Here is a 20,933-nt window from a genome sequence, read left to right as displayed (position 1 = left end):
AGCTTCAGAATATAATGAAGTGCATTTAGCAGCACACACACATAGAGAATGGCCTGCCATCTGCCAGACACTACATTAGATGTGGTAAGCAAATCTGGTGTTTCCGCTGTCATGGAAGTGACATGGCAAGATGTACTTGAACTCTCAAGTCAGCTCCACGACAGCAGGGTCCAGGAGCGACGCTGTGGGAAGTACTGCTGGAAGTGCATGTTTGGATGCAGACGCTGCTGGAGCCCTGTTAGCAGAAACGCGGTTGGGCTAGCTAGCTAGATGTATGCGTTTATTTCGAAGGAAGTGGCTGGGCTGAGTCAGTGTAGATGTAGTACCATTTCCATGAACAGTTGGATCTCAAGCTGCACCTTAAAGGAGGAAATAAAGCAGACATTTGGGGACAAGAATAAGAAAAGGGAAATGAATTGGGCAGGGGCCTCTTTACTGGCGCGAGAGAGGTATCGAATGAGCGATGGAGAGAAGCCCGGAAGTGAGTAGTCACATGTCATGAGCAATGAGGGGAGCCGCGGAAACCCTATGGCTTAAGTGTAGTGGGACAGGTATTCGAGGACGATGATGCGGCTTCCTGGGATATTAGCAGCTTCAGGTTCTTTCTGTCTCGTTGCTGTACCAAACTCGTGTAGCATAGCTACTTGGGCAGCAGCATCGCATCCACATTCTCGGTAATGGGAAGACAAGAGTGCCCCATCCTGTCGAGTGGCATCGACATCTTCCCTTACATGTCACTTATCACCCAGCCACATGGACACTGCTAGTCTCAAGGGAGATCGGGAAGTTGTGTGTCAACTATGCTTATTTAGAGAGAAGCGGAGAGTAAATAGACAGTAAAATAATCTCCACCACAGCAGGGAAGGGCATAAGCAGAAGGCAGATTAGGCGTGTAAGAACTGCTTGTATACTAAATGGAATAAAAACTAAATTTGAATATGCAGAAAAATGTGGGCAGATACTTGAAAGTTCTCTGAGCAATTAACAAAAGGCATAATAAATGGTGTTTGGAAATTTCAATTTGCTAGAACTTGCATCTAAGAAGTGGTTCAGGCCTTGAACAGGAGGGCTGTTAGCTTAGTCACAGAACTTCGCTTTCTTATTACAGAAAACAGCTGTTTGGGGGAGATAATTCTTACTGCTTTGTGTGGCAATGAAGGAAATGTGGGTGGTAGGGAGGCTGCGAGGAACAGTGGTTTCTGTCTGGGCACAGGGCCTGCTCTGGTAGAAGGGATGAGGGACAGCCATGTTTGAAGACAGCACCACATCAAGGGAGGCAACAGGCTAAGCCGATGTCACACTGGAGAAGAGAGGGAGAAACTGAAAATGACTTCCGAGTCTGAGTTAGAGGAGAGGGGGAGACGAGGGTAACATACAGGTAAGTTTCCATCTGTGAGAGTCTAAAGCTGTGCCTGCCTTACTTAGTTACAGCGAGATGTGCCGCTGAGAGCATCACTAGAAAGCCTCGCTGAGACAGCTGCGCTGACTGCGTCGAGGTAAATTAGCAAGGGAAAGGAGCATGTGAGGAAGCAGCCTCTGTGCACCACCACTTCTTGTTTTTTCTCTCTACTCTCGGATGTTCCCCCTACGTTTTAATTCCTGTCGATTGCCTGGTTGGTTTTTGTTTGGAAGATTTTGATTTTGAAGGAAGAAATGCACTGAGGGCGAATTGCTGCTTGACGGCAAGCAGCAGGCCACAGGGAGCAGTTCCAACCCCACCCTGGCTCTGCCGGTCTCACAGGCCCTTCCTCAGAGGTCACTAGAGCCTCTCTCTCAGGAGCATTGGCTTCCCACCCCAGTCCCTCTGAGCTCTCTGGAAGGTGTTGTCTTTGTAGAATTTAATGAGGATTCCTCTGGGCAGTGGGAAACGTAATGGCACTGTGTGTCTTGGAAGCATTCCTGGGCAGAAGATACATGGTGGCTGTTGAACCAGTCAGGCTGCAGATCATCGTCCTGCCTCTATAGTCACAGCCAGCACCATGGATGCCACTGTCTGTACTGACGACCCTGACACAGGGTCAGGCTTGGGTACCTCTGCGCACACGCAGCAGCAGAGGGGGCTCACGGATACATTGGTTGCCACTGAAACACGTGTGCTGATGAGGCCTTCTGTTGATCTCTTTTATTTTAAAAGTGAACAAACAAACAACAATAACAAAACACCCTATAATTTATTTCCCCTGGCCTTCCTAAACCAACAGTTTTTACAAAGGATATTGACTTCCAGTCTGCCTTTCTTTTTTTTTTTTTTTTTTTTTTGGAAAAGTTACTTTATTCCTGTAAAATGATGCAGGCTCACTGTAAAGATCTGGTCTCTTCTAATCATCGTCCTAAGTAGTCAGACTAGATGAACATAATCCTAGGCATACATACATACAAGGGGCTGGCTGACAGGAGCTGTGAGCTGCTTGAGAGGAGTGTCCTTTTTTTTCCTTAGTGGAGGAGAGCAGCAGGGTCTCTATGTGTAGCTCAGGCTAGCCTTGAACTCAATCCTCCTGCCTCAGCTTCTCAAGTTCTGAAATCACAGGTACACACCAATTTACTTATATCATATGCTGATTTATGGCAAAAATTTCAAACTTCTGCTTCTAGCAATAATTTGGGGGGCCCCTCTGTTGCATGATCACCAGTAGTCATAAAGGATGTGCTGAGTATTCACTGTTCCCACAGAGCTATGAGAACCTCCAAGGACTTTTCCTTCCAAATGTTAATAATAAAGTAAGAACAAATGTGTGAGCTGAAGTCAGTGGGACTGGAAGTTGGTGCCAGTGGTGCCTTAGGGATGGACTCATTTATGGGAATCATTGGCTAAAGAAGAGTTCTCCGTGCCTTAAGCATGAAGGAGAGACTTGGACACCCTGTCAGGAATGTAAGAAATGCTGAGTGCAGGCCCCGCTGGAATTGACATGGGTCCTGTGGTTCTCTCGGCAGAGGAAACTGCCTCAATTTACCATTGAGTCCCTGGGTTTTCACCGGGTAAAGTCAAGCAGAAAGCTCACAGGCCAGAGTCACCACAGCAGAGGAACATAAGTAGAGACACACGTACACACCCACATGCACATACCCACACATACCAGACCCTAAAAAATGGTCAGATGCAGAATACCACATGATATTTAAACATTTATATAAGTGAAGGATAGAATCACACATTGTCAGTTTTAAAGAAATTATAAAGACTGAATGGGTGAATTTTTTTTTTTACAAAAGAACTTGGGAAAAAAAAAAAGAAATCTGCTTTAACAAATTAGAATATATATCTCAGAAGCCAGGTTGGAGAACAGAAAGTGATGGATAAAGGGAAAACATGTTTAAAGAATGAAAAGAACATCACTTAACTAGTTAGTTAAAAACAACAGCCGAGTCCCAGCAACTTGGGAGGCTGAGGCAGGAAGATTGCCAAAAGTTTGAGGCCAGCCTGGGCTCGAATGAGACCCTGCCTCAAAAAACAAAACAAAACAAAACAAAACAAAACAAAACAAAGCCAAAAAGCTGAAATATCGGGTGGCTGTGGCACTTAAGATGAAGGTAGATGGTTCTAAAGGTCTTTGCTGAGAGCTGATAATATCTGACTCCAAACCTTCACAAGTGAGAGTATGATAAGCTTTCTGGTAAAGCTCCAATAGAGAGAGCACACAGACTCCCCTGATAGAGACAGAGCACACAGACTCCCCCCATAGAGAGAGAGCGCACAGACTCCCCCGATAGAGACAGAGCACACAGACTCCCCCGATAGAGATAGAGCACACAGACTCCCCCCATAGAGAGAGAGCACACAGACTCCCCCAATAGAGATAGAGCACACAGACTCCAACAAGGAGAAATGTGTAACAAGAAAAAAAAATCTTTACAAATGAAAGCATACAGTAAAGGGGGTAGAAAGTCAAAAACTAAAATGATGCAATTAAGCCCTAGAATATTAATTACAGTAGACGTCAGCACATGGAAATCCTGTTAGAATCAGAGACGATCAGATGTGAGCAAAGACGTCCTGACATATGCTGAGTCTCAGTTAATGGAAGCAGATGGATAGAAAGTGATGAATAAGCATCATATACTAACTAGAGAAATAATGATAAACCCAGGAGCCATTGAGATGGCCCAGTAAGAGAAAGTGCTTGTCACTGAGCTTGGTAACCAGAACCCATAAAGTAGTAGGAGAGAACCAACTCCTGGGAGTTGTCACTTATCTTCACATGTGTGCAGTGCCACCCACATGCTCTCACATACATGCACACTCACGCAAGCATGTGAACACACATACCTCATACACAAATACCCCCACACACACATACACAGACATGTATACATATACACACACATGCACACACACAAATAAATAAATGTAAAAAAATTGAACAGAAAAAAGAAAAGTAATGAAAACTGTTCAGTTTCCTCAGGAAGATTAAAAATCTTTTAAATGTATCTGTCTATTTCCAGTAAAGTAACTTCAAAGAGTGTGAAGCAGACTTCAGTAGGACAGAAGGAAGAAACTGAACCACTATCATGATAGCGAATTCCCAGACATACTTCTCAGTTATACATAGGTGGAATATACCAGATACTTCAAGAAACCTGTATCATGCAGACCAGTTTTTCTAATCAAAATGCAATTAAGTTTGAACACAAGAAAAAAAAATGGGCACAAAAAATGTCCATACATTTGCATGTAGAAGTGTTTCTTCCAGATCAAACAGAGAGTAGCTCTCATCCTTCCTGCTGGACTGGCTTTGTGTGGGGGTCCAGCCATCACAGTAGACAGCCAAAGTTAGCACGGGCACTGGGAGATGGTTCAGATAGTAAAGCACTTGGCACAAGCCTAAGATTCCCAACTGGGAAGGGAGAGACAGGAGAGGGGAGGTTCTGTGGCTCCAAGGCAACCAGTGTAGCTGACTCAGCAAACTCCAGGTTCAGCGAGAGACTCTATTTCCAAAAGGTGGAGAGTGATTGAGAGAAATTTGATACAAATGTCTAGTCACCACTAAAGTGCTCATGCATGTGGTACACATAAATCTATAGGTGATTCCCCACACACAGACATATACATGTAAGAAGTTAGATGCATGGAATAAACAAACCTTTCCATATAGAAAACTAGGAAAGGTCTACAGAAGACACACACAAAAATAAGACCTTATTAAGATGGTAGTTGTAACATTAAAATATAAAACATATGAAACAAAAAATAATAACAACAACAACAACAAAACGGGATGGAGAGATGGCTCAGCAGTTAAGAGCACTGACTGCTCTCCCAGAGGACCTGAGTTCAATTCCTAGCAACCACATGGTAGCTCACAACCATCTGTAATGGGATTCAATACCCTCTTCTGGTGTGTCTGAAGACTGCAACAGTGTAGTCACATATATAAACATACATCCTATCAGCCATGAACGATAAACATTTTTTAAAAAATTTATGTGTACAGGTGTTTGCTACATGTATGCGTACCCTGTTTGTCCAATTCTCACAGAGGCCAGAAGAAGGCGTCAGATTCCCTGGAACTGTTGTTACAGACAGTTGTGAGCTGCCATGTGAATGCTAGGAATTGAACTCCATCTCTGGTAGAGTGGCCCAGTGCTCTTAACCCTTGAGCCATATCTCCAGCTCCAACAAACATTTCAAAACATTTACTTATTTTCTGTGTGCGCGCACACACACTCACATGCATGCAAGTATCATGGTGCATGTATAGAGGTCAGACAAGATAACTTTCAGGGATTAATTTTTTTCTTTGATCATGTGGATCTCAGGAGTTAAACTCTGGTTGTCAGTCTTAATGGCAAGTACCCTTATCCGCTGGGTCATCTTGATGGCCCAATACACATATTTTTATGGAATAAAATGGTATTTTTAAAGATACCATTTGTAATTTAAAAATCAAGACTACTTAGGAACAAATCTTAGACAGGATATATGAGATCTGTACACTGTGGCTTATAATGTATAATTGAAATAGATTAAGGAGGACCTGTATAAATGAGAAAATATACCACATTTATTGGAATCATGCAAATATGTCTGTTGTCTTCGAATTAAAGAGTTGGCAAGGATTTTTCTGTCTTGGCACCAGAGCTATTTTGATCAGGCTGATTCTCTTGTGAAGGTTATACACTGTAGGTATAATCCTTGCCCTCCATCCCTGATGATATTGGTACATTCTTTACTGTCATGAGAGTCAAAAAAACATCTGCAGACAAGGCCAGATGTCCCCCGTGGGCCACAATTGCCTCCAGCTGAGAACTACCGATTCAGTGCAATTACAATCAAAATTTCCAGAAGGATTTTTAAAACAACTTGGTGGGCTGATAATGAGATATATTTTGAAAAATCAAAAAGTCAAGAATAATACATGAGCATGTGTGCACATATGCATGCATGTGCATGTGTGAACACACACACACACACACACCTATAGTAGTTCAAACAAGCTGTGGTCCGTGAGCATTCACATCACATCTATAATTTCAATACTTGGGAGACAGGGGCATGAAGATCTTGAGTCCCATAGTAAGATGCTGTTTCAAAAATGAAAACCGAACATTCCCAAGGAGGAATAAGGTAAAGGGCTTCCTTCCTAAATCAGACCAGAAACAGCATTCCCGGGGTAGGCAGGTACGTGTGCAGACAGGGCACAGCACTGTGCCCAGAAAACAACTGTACAGCTGTGCACACAGGATAGAGAAGTACTCTTTTAGACATATAACAAAGTGGGGGTGGCTTCTTTCTTATACCACATGAATCCCTGGGATTGAACACAGGTCTTCTGGCTTAGTGGCATGTGCCTTAACCCACTGAGCTATCTCGATAGGCAGAACCTATTATTTTCTTTTGTGCAGTTCTGGGGTTGAACTCTGGGCCTCATCCATGCTACCCAAGCACTCACCTCTGAACTATGACCTCAGCCCCCCAAACAGCACAGCTGTAAATAGAACAGTAAAGGAGCCAGTGTGCTGTGTGGTAGCAGCGTTCTCTGGTGAGCCCAGTGCCCGCCCCTCGTCTCTACCAAATCTCTACCCCATGTGGGTAGAACCTGAGGGCAATAGAACCTGAGGTAGAATGTAATTGCTATATTCTATGGTGACAGATTATTTAGGTGGGGCCTAATCAACTCTGTCTAGCCAGTGTCAGAGGAGAAAATGAGAGGTCCCAAGTAGGAGAAGGATGGAACACATTGCCGCTGGCCTGAAGATGGGGGTGAAGAATACAAGTGGCTTCTAGAAGCTTTATTGATGTAAATAGGGGAGAAGTGGCCAGAAAAGTAGACAGAGAGATATTTTCTAGCAAAATGGAGGCAATGTGTAAGGCCAGGAAGCACTGTTTAGGATGCCAGCCTTGCAGCGTTACGATAGCAACAGCAGCCATAAAGGAAACTTTGTGAGAGGGTATCACTTATGTCAACTTCAGAACCACTGGAGTGATTCCTCTTCTGTTTCCTTCAGCTGAGCTCTTCATCCACTGTTTCTCCATCCCTCTTTCTCACTTCCTGTTGTGTGCTGAATGTATTTATGTATAAGGATGGCCAATCTTTTGACATTGTGACATGTGGCTGTCATCTACACATGCATTGGGCCATATTCATAGCTCTCCTGGGAAGCACGTGGCACATGGCCTACAGGTCAGATATAGAAGGCAGTGACATTGTGGGCTGAGGTCTGGTTCAGGAGCCATGAGAGGCCTGACTTTGGTGTGATCTTGGCTGTATTATATAAGTCCTTCCCTTGCGAATTCACCTTCCTGAAGTGGCAACAGACTCTTGTAAAGTTGGTACATGAGGCAGGTGAGCTGACACAGGTACAGCAAAATGAACTTGGCCTGGGGTCTCCATCACTTTTCTTGTCACATCTGAGACCAGCTCTGTTTCTCCACCAGGTTAGAGTTTGGGCACATTTCTTATTGTATTTCATTCTTTACAGAAAGAAGGGACGGAGAGCTGAGCTGAGGCCGTGTCATGTATGTTTTCTGTAGAGCACCTGGACTCCACTCTGTTTCTTGGTCCCTTGTAAGACATGCCCATTCTGTCCATTTGGGATTTGTGTCCTTGGCCCACAGAGCAGGGAAGAAAGCCTTGCACTTTAGATTATCTGTCCAACTGAGTGTGAAAGTGCTTGTTCCTCCTCTCAGGGTGGCATCACACTTGCTGTCTTCGGGGTGGACCTTGGAAGAAAACAGCTCTGCCCGTCAGGTTCTAGGCTTCAGGCATGGCCATGCTGACAGGATCTCAGCATCACACCTCCCCACACAGATTCTGGGAAAGAAAGGCATTCTGGGCCTTGCTTCTTTTCTTGACCATCAGCTATTTTATTTTCTTTCTTTTAGCTGTTAGTTATTTTTAGTTATGCCTGCTTCTATATAAGGCTTCTGTTACTTTTAAAAACTAGTTTTGTCTTTAAAATACCTCACTTTTGGGTGTTGAGTTATGAAAACCTTCTGTGTATGTGGTGTGTGTGCATGCTCATGTCTGTGTGCCTGTGCATATGTGTGTGTGTGTGTTCCTACATACTTACTGAGGATTGAGCTTCTCACATGTCAGGCAAGCATCAGACTCAGATCACATGTGTTTATGGACAAAGGCTGAAATAAAATTGCTTTAGCCCCATCTTTAAAGATCTGCTGGGATGACAGTGGCCCCTCCTTCTTATCACCTACCCACTTCATTTAGTTTAAAAAAAACTTCCTAAATGTGCTTTCTTCTTTTTTGTTCTTCTCACCCTTAAAAATTGTCTTTTCCCAGAAAACCCTAAAATTCACCTTCAAAGGGAAAGAGATAGTATTTGTATTCCCTGTCTCTGCTGAGAAGAAATAGTCAAAGAGCAAACAAGAGGTGTGTCTGGAGCATAGCCTCCAGAACTTTCCCTACTAGGTCTTGATGCTCCATTCCCTCAGCTGTTAGAAAGTTGGTGACTGAGCTGTCGTCACCCTGCCCCCACCCTTCTCTGGGAACTCCTTATAGCAGAAGAGATCCTCTTTGCCTAGGGTCATGGTCCCTCCTGAGGGTGTGTGCACCCAGCTGTGGTCTAGCTCTCTTGCCTCATGACAACGACTGTGAGGAGGGTCAAGCTTGACAGCTTCCAAAAGGATCCACCCAGTCCTCTCTTGTTCAAGTCCAGTCCTGCCTCCCTGCCTCCCCACAGGTCATGTTCCTAAGAGCTCCTCCTGGTGAACCTCCACATGGACATGTGCCTTAGTGCATTTTGGGGAAACTCACCAGTAGCTTTCCCTCCAAATTGAAAGTAACAGACAGTAATAACAGGTGAGTGTGATTGAAAGAGAAAAGAGCGACAACAGATGCCAGGAACCGCTATGGCTACTGAGTTTGTGTAGTGAACACACGAGTGCCTCACAGTATTCTTGAGTGATGTCTGCGAGTTTAAGATTATGATGAAAGTGAAAGTTTTTTTTTTTTTTTTAAAGAGTAGAAAGAACAGAGATCAGTTGCTTGAAGCTACCCAAGTGTGCAAATGCTCCAAGAGAAGGAAATCGAGCAGAGCGTGGTAGTTCACACAATCCTTACATGCAAGAGGCTGGGGCAGGTTTGCTGTGAGTTTGAAGCCAGCTTAGGCCACACAGTGAGAGAAACTGGAGTCAAGATTCCAAATGTGTGAGTCTGCAAAATTACAAAGAAGACTCCATCATCACGAAGCTGCTTTTCAATCTCCCTGCTTCTTCAGAGGTCCTCTGAATCCAGTCCTTCCATTCCCTTCCATCCATTCTGTTCCCTCTCTCTCTTCCTTTCTTATGTTCATGTGTGTGCCTATATGCATGAAGACAGGCATATGTAGAGACCATAGGTCAATCTTGGATAGCTTTCTCAATTACTGTCTACCTTATTTTTTGAGATGTTGTTTCTCACTGAGCATAGACTGTAGTGGTTCAGTGAGGTTAGGTGACCTGGGAACTACAGGGACTTCCCATCTCTATCCCCCTAACTCTGGGATTTCTAAGTGGACACAGCTACACCTGGCTTTTTACGTGGGCCGTGAATATCCTGACTCAGGCCCTCATATGTACACAGCAAGTACTTTACCAACTGAGAAGTCTCTCCATCACTTGGGTGTTTTCTGAGCTACAAGATATTCTTTTATGAAAACTTAAAACAAAAAACCAACCTAGCCCCAATTGTGTTGCCCAGGAAGACCTCCAGAGCTGAACCTGGGCACTCTTCCTCCCCTAGCCTCCCCAGACTACAGTATATGCCGCCATCCTGGTTCTGAAGAGTACTTCAGAGTAATCGGTACATGTTTGCTTACATCACCACCGAGAGAGAGGACACTGCTGATCTGTGGTGACAGCATTTGTTAACGCTGGGGGAGAAGTGGGACAGTTTGGATGTGCGCATTTACAGGGTGTCTCAAGTCCAGAGCCACAGCTGTGCTGATAGCATCTTGTAGCCAGAGCTCGGTATCTCATCTAAGAGCTATCATGGGGCCCACCAGTTCTGCTTCGAGGTATTATCTGGGCTCTGCAGGCTCAGTGGATCTCCATCTCTCCAGATAGTCTCTAGGGAGTTCTGCAGCCACAGTACTGAGCAACTTGTCTTCAGTGACTCCCTGGCATCACTTCCTGTCCCCTCTTCACACTTTCCTCAGAGGCTTCTCAGTCACATCCTCATCCTCCACAGCTTGTGGTCTCACAGTCTTAATTTCTGGATTGTGATGATGCCAGAGGGACTTCATTTCTGTAGAGCAACCAATGTGTGCACTCACCCCCTTTTTGACTTGTGGAAGTCTAGAGCACATGCTGTTTAGTCATGAAATCTGATGAAGTACACCTCACTTCCAGTATTGTGCTATCTGATATCAAGGAGGGAAGACCATGATTGTCTATGGGCTTTCTGCAGCCTGACTGCCACTCTTCTTGCCTGTAGATAACTTTCTAGTATTTTAACCGTTGTGCTGCCTCGTTTTTAACTTGATATGGCCTAGAATCACCTAGGAAGAGTCTCGGTGAGGAATTTTCTAGATCAGGGTGGCCCATGGGCATGTCTGTGAAGGACTGTCTTGATTGTTGTTTGAGGTGGACAGACCCACCCTTAATGTGGATGGGGCCATGGTCTGGATCCGGTTCTGAGCTGTGTAAGAGTGAAGAAAGCCAGGAGCACGAGACTTCATTTCTCTGCTCTCAACTATGGCTGGGATGTGACTAGCTGCTGCAGTTTCTGCCTTGTACGCCAAATAACCTTCTCTCTCTCTCTCTCTCTCTCTCTCTCTCTCTCTCTCTCTCTCTCTCTCTCATCAACAAAAGTGAACTGTGATTCCAGGCCAGAATGCATCTGTGCTGCATGCTCCTTTCATAGGTTCCTCAGAAGGGAATTAATCTACCCCCGTGCTGTCTGTCAGGCCCCAGCCCATAGCATTTCAGAGATAATTCTGCTGCTGAATACTGAAGGAGAGGTTGTTACAGTTTCTGATTAAGCCTCAGGAAAGCAGAGAGATGACAGAAGTCCCGAGTCCCCACTGTTTGCCAGGATTAATTAGAAAATCTCCAAGTCAAAAATAAGTCCATTTTAATTACCCTTTTTCATGTAAGTTTACAGCAAAATGAAAAACTACAAACATATATGAAAGGTTCTCATTACCTCTTCAGGGTCTGGCACCTACTGTCCTTGTGCCTTCTGCCAGAAATGATTTCTGTCCTCCTGTTTCCTGGGATGTGCACCACCCATCAAAGCCCCTGGTGTTATAGTCAGTGCTTTCCCATAAGCCTGTCTGTGTGTGGAGCTTAACTCCCTGTCAGGCTGTGGACTTGTTGAAGGTAGAATCTGTCTCATGCCGACCTATTGCTTCTAAGGCATTTTCATGTATAATTCCAGACTTATAAGCTTTTTCACAAAGCTTTGGGTTAAAATGTGGAATTTTATAAAAGAGAATAAACATAAAATCTGGTATGTTATAAATATGATAAAAAATAAACATAAAAGAAAAAGAGAAAAACAAATTTGGCATAGTGGTACATACCAGTAATCCCAGCTACTTGGGAGGCTGAGGTGAGGGATCATGAGTTCAAAGTCAGCCTGAAGTACATAGTAAGAGTCCCAAAATAAAATTCAGAGAGCCCTTGCCTAGCATGCATATATAATATCTGCTTCAATTCCCAGTACTAGAAAAAAAGGAGAGAAGAAGTAAATTATACCACATGTATGTTCTAACTGATTTTTATTTTTAATTATGTGTGTGTGTGTGTGTGTGTGTGCGCGTGTGCGCGTTTGTGCGCATGTGGGAGAGCCAGTGCCTTAGAAGAGGCATCAGATGCCCTTGGAGCTGGACTTCCAGGCTGATTCCAGATGTGTGCTACCTGATGTGGGTGCCCGGAACAAAATCCAGGTCTTTTGCAGTACATGCTCTGACCACTGACCTCTCCCACACCCTCTCACATCCTAAGGAGCATAATTACCATTAGGATTGAGACCTGCAGCGTGTTACCAGAGGAATACATAGGGTCTTAGCTACGGAAGCTCTGTGTCATTCCTTTCTCTTGCTGAGGTCAGATCTGATTTTCACACCTTTTTCTGAGTCTTATCTTTATATGTAGTATTTGCATGCTTGAAAGTCTTCTCAAAATATTAAATAAGTGCAAGAATTGTGCTTTTGAAGAAGAATCTCACTGTAGAGCTCAGGCTGACTTCAAACTTAACCATTCCTCTGCCTCTGTCCCCAGTGCTGGGCTTACAGACATGCATCCACTGTGCCAGGCTAGACTAACTTCCAGCACCAGACCTGTCAAAGCCATTGGGCTCATAATACGTTCTTAGTACTTATCACACATAAAGAATCCAACTTAATTGGAAACACATGCTTTTATGAGCTAAGCAGAGCCATTCATCCATATATGAATACCATTCACTGCTCGCTGTAAGCACCATGCAATGTCTATCTTATTTCATGGTTTTTGTACACATAAATGCTTTAAAAACCTGTTCACATAAATCAGAGCCAGGACTAGAAGGTGCTTTATTGTCGCACTGTCAATCAGTCCTGTGAATTCCTTCCAAGCATGGTGCCAACAATTATCTAGTGACTTATTAGAGAAATATTTCCTATCTCTTGTCAGCTATAATGTGATGAAGTCTTTCATGTTTTTGAAAGCAAGGAGTTGAGAACACATTGTTTGGGGGAAAAATTTTTTTTAAACAGTCATTAGGAGTAATTTACTTTTTCAGCTTCTGGGAATAATACAAAACATCCATTATTAAACTGTATCAACTATTAATTAAACTTGTACTCTAACCTGACATAATCAGAAATTGCAGGGCAAATGAAAATATTAACTGCCCTATGGCTATCAGTATAATGTACTATTCAGAAACTGATTTTACAGTACGTGCTTTAAGTATTTGCAATTCTTGGTAACTGCAGACTTGGTTTACACAATTCTGGGAAAATATCTACCATATCATTTAGTTGGCAAATGCAGCCTTCGTTGTCAAAACAGTAAATAGAATTGGATTTGAAGTGGTTTTTTCTCCATAAAATGCCCTACATATTTATTCTAATAAATATAAATATTTCTATTACCTTCACAGCACCAATCCTTTACAATTGTTGTATTTCATGCACTTATTTGGGGTGTGTAAGTGTCTGTGTATGTGTCCCCCCACATGTCATAGCACATGAATGAAGATCAGAGAACAACTTCTCCCGCTAAGCCATCTTGCCTGCCGTTTATTTCAGGGGGTGGGGGCAGGCAACTCATGGATCTCTGTCTAGCCTCAGAATCTGTATGTAGACACTGTTCCTGAGCTCAGCATCCCCCTGCCTCTGCCTCCTTAGTGCTAGGATCTCAGGCATGTACCCCCCATGCTGCCATAGGACTCCTAATCCCTTTCCTAAGATGGGCAGCTCAGGCTTGGAGCCTTATGAACTGCTGCACTGAAGACATAAAGATGCCTCTCCCCACACCGCCACATTCTCATCACTCTGCTCTGGGGGACTATTTCTTAGGAACCATACCCTCTTTGACCATAGTTGGGGATGAGAAGCACACAGATGTGAAGTGAAATCGGTCACCTTCCCTGCTGCTCTGTGCTGTGATACAGTAGATTGGAATCAGGTGTCCTAGTGTGGGCTGGAGTAAGTATCCTTATTGCCATGGCTTTGCCCTCAAAAGACTATGGATGGAACAGAATGCTGGGTCTTCCCTGTCTTGACCAATGGAGGTCACACTGAGGTGGCTTGCTTGTTTTGTTCTTTCTGTTATTGGTGCCTTATGTTTGGGGAAGAAGACCCATTCTTAAAACAGATGCATGATTTGTCTTTGGTTTGTGGGTAAATTATGAATGGCAAAGAGGAAAGAGCTGGCCAATTCCTCTCAGGCAGATAAGCCTTTGGAGGGAGACTTGTAGATGCTGCAGATCTGGAAATCGATTTCTTTAAAAGGGTCACTGTAATCTTAGTCCCTGCGGGACACTTATGCTCCCTGAATCAAGTGTGCAGCCACCAATATGAAGACCATCGCCTCACACCTCTTATTGTCCACAGTAGCATGCCACGATAGAGTTAGCACTAATACGTTTAGACATTTCTTTCCTTTCAGTGCGCATGAATGCTGGGTAAGTGCTAGATGACTGAGCTGCATCCTGGCCCAGAGGTTCACCTAGAACTGGTACTAATGCACAGTAACTAATCCAGCAAGACAAAGGATATTAAAACTGAAAAAAATGCCAAATACAGTAAACTTAAGCAGACATAGCAGTTTATTTTCACTGATGTATTTTTTCTTTTACATTTAAAGTTTTTGTTTTATATTAAAGGTGTATTTGCCTCATAACTAATCTATACATTTCTGATCTGTTCTTCCTATACAAAATACATTAGACTCACTTTACAGTAATAAGACTCCTTAAATAACCTAGTAATTATAGCCATCATTCATATAATCCTAAAATCCCCTTTGAATAGTGTTTGCCTTTTGAAGTTCTGTTTGTTATACATTACGATGTGTTACACTATAGCTACCACTGTGTTTTATGTTATTTTTAAAAACTACTTCTCGTAACAGTAGAAGTTATAGCTATAACAGAATTGCTGAGATGGGACAAGGCCATGGACATCAAACTGTAGGTTTTGAACTTCTCTGGGCTTGGTAATGTTGTAAAGTAGTGTGTCATCAGAGATGGCCCTTGGTGGGTAATGTGTATTTAGTGCACAGAATAAATCTTCAGAAGTCGTTCAAGTTAGACATAAATACAAAATACTAACATTTATTTATATATGGCCAAAGTAAAACTGTAGCTTTACATTGTTGACAGAAAATACCTCCAAGGCCAAGCTGAGGCTGGAGCAGTGCCAGGATGTGCCCTCGCCTGCTGGAACCTCTCTGCCCCTGTACTTTTCTTCACTCGGGATGAAGGCGTGGAAATCTACAGAGGTAGGTGCTTTGGGTCCCTTTGCTACTGTACAGGCAACCAACCATTCGTGTGAAAACCCACTTTTGCAGCTCTGCCGCTGGAGAGCGTCTGCAAAGCTGCCCCACTGGTCTTGGCATTTGTGTTTTTTGTTATTCAGAATTTTAAGTATCGGTAAGGTAAAATTGTGATGAGTTTTTCTTTCTATTATAGTTGGTGCTGTTCATTTACTTATTTGGTTATGCTAGGCATGGAACCCAGTGCATGCTGGGCAAACACTCTACCACCAAGCTACCCCCACAGCCTTCAAAAGCCTTTATTGTGACTTTACAGGGAATTGGCAAAACAGTACAGTGTCTCAACTGGTCTTCTTGCTCTCTGCAGTGTTGACAATGCCATACATTTAGATGACATTTAACCATTTTCATCTTCCTCCCCTTCCTCCTCCCCCTCCTCCTCTCCTTCCTCACCGCCCCCCATGGAGCCCTTTTTCTCAGCAAGTCCTGCACAAGATGAGGCCTGACATGTGCTTTGGCAAGTAAATCTGATTAAACTCAGAGGTCGCACAACAGAAGACATGAAAGCAGGAGGGGTGTGGCCTCATGGGTGCCTCTCCCATCCATGATGAAATGAGTAAATGAATATAATTAATTTATTTAAGAAGTTGATAAACAGGGGGCTGGGCCTACAGTAAGTGGTACAGAGTGCCTTCTGTACTTGAGGCTCTGGATCCAATCTACAGCACTACACATAGACACATGAGAGGGTGAAATGCCTCACTTAGTCTCACATGTAATTAGGTAAAACACAATTTTTGTGCCTTTCATGCTGATGAAAAAGAATGTTTGATTGCTACCACCCTGTATTTGCACTGAGAGGAAGGGCCCCTCCAGCATACTGCTGGATACGATCTGACTCCGTTCCAGCTCAAGCCAAGCCATGTGAATGCTCAGACATGCCACTGTGAACACACAGCTTAGAAAGGCGGATCCATGAAGCTTTTTATTGCAACAGTTGTAGTAGATGGAAACAAGAAAAATCCTGAAGTGATTACCAAAGGAAATGACCAGGTCAGATTACATGTCAGGAATACAGCTCAACTCTGTGTGAGAGAAGCACGTTTGTAATGCATGCCTCAGTGAACGAAGTCATTGTGGGGCCAGCACACAGTGAATGGTTACATTATTGTGTAGAAAGATGACCAAGACAGGTTGCTTACTCCTGAGAAGGATATATATAATCACTTTAAAATGTGTTGACATAGAAAATTTCCTCCCAAATTCATAAAACAGAGTACTAGTTGCCCCCAGTAGAGGAACGCCACCACGCCTGTGGAGAGAGAAGTGAGCAGAAACTCCTTCGCTCTTTACCACTCGTGTTATTTGGTGTTTTGCAGTGAGTATTTTATAATCTATAAAATAATAATAAAAGCACAAATAAAGGCATTAAAGTGGACTTTTGGGTGGAGGGAGTGACACAGCTGACACAACCATGACACGCCAATGGAATCAGAAATAAGTATAATTTCCACTCCTCCAGCAGCTCTGATGAGGTCAAAATTTTGCAAATTGGACACATTACACAGAAATAAACCAAAGGACAAAATTTGTGTATTCTTCACTTTGCAAACTCTTAAATGGAAGCAGCAGAACACAGACATTTATCATCCATCACTATTGATTTAGCAGCTCACAAAGACATCGAAGGTTTTGGTCAGCCTTAATTTTGTGTGAGCCACTTCACAACATCCCTATCAGTTGCTATGGAAACAGCTGCAACCAAAAAAAAAAAATCGCAACCTTGTTTTTTATTTTCTTAGTGGTCAGGAAAAAAAGGAATTTTTTTTGTTTGTTTTTGAGGTAGTTAAAGCTACAGATAACCTTGTTACCAATCTTAATTATTAAAAACTCTGGACAGTATGAAGAAAGAAAATGGATCAGTGTCAATCATAAACGTAAAAGGTTTCTTTAGTTTTGAAAGTAATAGTCTGGTGACCTCTGTTCTACTTTTGAAATCTCTGTTCTGCTAAGAATTTTCTTTGTGAGGCTGAGAGATAGCTCAGTCAGTGAGAGCACTTACTGTGCAGGCGTGAGGACCTGAGTTCAGATCCTGAGTACCCACATAAGAAGGGGGCAGTGCTGGAGGGAGGGGAAGGGGGAGGGAGGGGATGGGGAAGGCAGAGACAGGTGTATTATTATCAAGCACAGTGAGTTGAAGGTTCAGTGAGAGCCCCTGACTCAAGAGAATAAGGTATAGAGTGAAAGAAGAGATCCCTCATGATCCTCCAGTCTTCAGATGCTTGTGTGTGGGCATGTGCTCTTGTACACATGCACATGCATGTGCAAACACACACACACATGAAACCCAATGGAAATATGAGTTCAGTATGTAGAAGTGTGCATTTCTTTTTATGGTTAAATGGCATTCCACTGTCTGGAGGAAGCACCATCCACCCATTCTCCTACCAAAACTTACTTCCAGGTTTTGTCAATTGTGAATAAAATGGCCATGAACATTTATGTGGTGGAGTAAGCCAGACTCAGATATATGTGTGTAGATTTTTGTCATTGAGAACCAGGAAAGCTCTGAATCATTATAAAACACAATTCCTAAAATATAGAATGAAATCAATGCACTTACATTCATTTGGGGCTTTTCTTCTGCAATGGTATTTTTGTTCTAAGATGACGATGAGTTTAATGTGTGCAGAATCCAACAGGTAACCATGGATACTCTCTGTTTGCACTATCTTTGATATCATTAGCATGGAAGAAAGGACATGCAGACAGACACAAGGCAGAAGAGATTGTCATAGGCTTGGGTTGATGGCATGTCAGTCTGAGCTCACGCTATTTACCTTATTAACAAGCTAAAGACAAAATGAGTACAGTAGTTTCACTTGATAGAGCAACGCATTTGATTCAGTCCAGCACCCATTTACAGGAAAACTCAGCAAACTGGAAATCATATGGCGGGCAAACAATATGAATAGTCATTTCAGCAAATATGGATAGTAAAGAAATGTTGGGAGAGATGGCCGGTGTTGTTAGCACACACAGTGCAATATCAGAATGGCTAAAACAGAACTGTGACAACCCCTTACACTAATGAGGACGTGGAGGAGTCAGACCACTCCTGTTTTGCTGGTAGGAATTTCTAAAGGTAAAGTCACCCTAGAAAACAACTTGACTGTATCTTATTGAATGCATGGGCCGGAAAGAGGGCTTGTAGTTTAGAGAACTTTCTGCTCTTGCAGAGTACCCAGGTTTGGTTCTCAGCACCCATATGGCAGCTCATAACCACCTATAACTTCAGTTCCAAGGAATCTCATACCCTCTTCAGGCCATTATGGGCACCAGGGATATACATGGTGCATAGAAAATACATTCAGGCAAAACAGTGAAAACAGTGTGAAATAAATATTAAAAAAAAAAAAAAAAAAAGAAAAGAAAAACAACAACTGAATGCCTGTCTCAGGTGGGCATATTTGGTTAATCCCAAAACTTGGGAGGCAGAGGCAGGTGGATCTCTGTGAGTTCTAAGCCAGCCACGGCTGCATAGTGAGATTGTTTCAAAAACAACAAAACCAAAATATCTACCCATATACCGCAACAATGGCACCCCTAGTCCTCTCATAGATACAGAGATCTCTATGTACAGGACAACCTGGCTAGATCTCTAGGAACTGTGCTGGATGAAAGGAGCCAATTCTTAAGGGTTGCATACTGTGCCATCCCATTTATATAACACACTTTACAGGTCAGAATTACAGGCAGGCCAAGCAGATTTATAGGACCCTGGGATAGATTGGCTATTTTTCCTGGATGAATTCATGTCAGATCCCAAACATGATATCTTAGTTAGGATTACTATTGCTGTGATGAAACACCATGACCAAAAGCAATTTGGTCATTTGGGGAAGAAAGGGTTTTTTCACTCAGAGTTCCATACCTTCATTATCAAAAGCAGTGAGGGTAGGAACTCAAGCAGGGCAGGAACCTGGAGGCAGGAGCTGATGCAGAGGCCTTGGAGGGGGTCTGTAAACTGACTAGCTCCGCATGGCTTGCTCAGCCTGCTTTCTTTTAGAACCCAGGACTGCACCACCCACAACGGGCTGGGACCTTCATTATCAGTTACTAATTAAGAAAATGCCCAGGCAGTGGTGGTGTACGCTTTTAATCCTGGGACTTGGGTGGCAGAATCAGGTGAATCTCTGAGTTCTCTACTAGCCTAGACTACAGAGTTCCAGGATAGGCAGTGCTACACAGAGAAATCCTGTCTGGAACCCTCCAGCCACCCTACCCCCTCGACAAATGCCTTACAGGTTGCCTACAGCCAGATCTTATGAAAGCATTTTATCAATTAAGGCTCCCTCCTCTCCAGTGACTGTAACTTGTATCAAGTTGACATAAAACTGACCAGCACACACTGATTTTTCTTTTGATAATGTGTCTAGGTATGTGTACATGAGTGCAAGTGCCCTCGGAGGCCAGAAGCATCAGGGCCCCTAGAGCTGGAGTGACAGACAGGAAGTTGTAAGCTGTTGGGTGTAGTCCAGCTCCAGTCCTTTCAAGGATAACACATACTCTTAACAGCTGACCCATCTCTCTGGTGCATTTTTGTTTTTCAGTGAATGTGTCTTCTCTTGTTTCTGTCAGGACCTAACATGGTTGTACTCATACGAGCATCGGAAGCAACCTTTGCCAAGGTTACCTCCTCCCATCACCTCTCCTACTTCCTGGACGTCAGAAGGAGAATCAGAAATCTGCAACCTCTGGGACACAGGTAATTTGGTTACATATGAGATTTTCTTCAGAAACAAAAGTAAGATGCTCTAGAAGGAAAGACTACACAAATACAAGATTTGATTTTTGAAATTTAGCAACAGTTGGCTTTGTTGGTTCTATAAGAAAGCAGGTCATCAGGGGCAGGACTGGCATGATAAACCCAGCCCATGTATGGCCCTCAACTCCCATTTTGTTGCTTCTGGGATTCTTATCACTTTCCCTTCTTTTTCATTTTGTTTAAAAATTAATTGCAAGCCTTACACTTTTTTTTTGAAAGCTTTAAAGAGTAGAACTAATTTTCTGTTCTTAAAAATATTTATTTTATTATTTTTATATGTGTAAGTCTGCATGTATGTCTGTGCACCACATGAGTGCTTTGTGCCATGGAGGCCAGAAGAGGGTGTTAGATCCTGGATGTCTGGAGTTATAGACAGCTGTGAGCCACTGTGTGGGTGCTGAGTATTGACCCCAGGTCCTCTGCAAGAGCAGACCTCTCTCAAACCCAATTTTAGTATGTTTTGGAGTGAAACTTTTTTCCTGATGAATTTTAATGAATGAGATCCTTCTAAAGCAGGCATTAAGTGGAAATGTGAATGAACATAATGAATAGCGCCAATCCCACAGCTTACTTAGTCATCTCCTGAATCTTTAACTTTAGAAAAGGGCACAGGAGAAAGCTGGGATCCTGGAGAGACAGAGTTGCCACAGACTCAAAGCCAGCATCATCCAAGCCAACCTGGACTACAATATAAGACTCTGTCTCAAAAACCTTGGGGGAAAAGGGGACAGGATAACTTACACA

General features: G+C 43.2%; 1 protein-coding gene across 1 annotated transcript in view; it reads left to right on the top strand.

Annotated features, from left to right (window-relative positions):
- The window catches only part of Enthd1 (ENTH domain containing 1), a 109,143-nt gene that overhangs the window by 32,847 nt on the left and 55,363 nt on the right, over window positions 1-20,933 (top strand). Inside the window, exons 4-5 of the mRNA XM_034517065.1 lie at window positions 15,249-15,367; window positions 20,003-20,129. Of these exons, the coding sequence (XP_034372956.1) occupies window positions 15,249-15,367; window positions 20,003-20,129 (246 nt within the window). The remainder of the gene's footprint in view (window positions 1-15,248; window positions 15,368-20,002; window positions 20,130-20,933) is intronic.

Source organism: Arvicanthis niloticus, chromosome 13, assembly GCF_011762505.2.
Source record: "Arvicanthis niloticus isolate mArvNil1 chromosome 13, mArvNil1.pat.X, whole genome shotgun sequence".
Classification (NCBI taxonomy): Eukaryota; Metazoa; Chordata; class Mammalia; order Rodentia; family Muridae; genus Arvicanthis; species Arvicanthis niloticus.
This window is presented reverse-complemented; position numbering and strand designations above follow the sequence as displayed.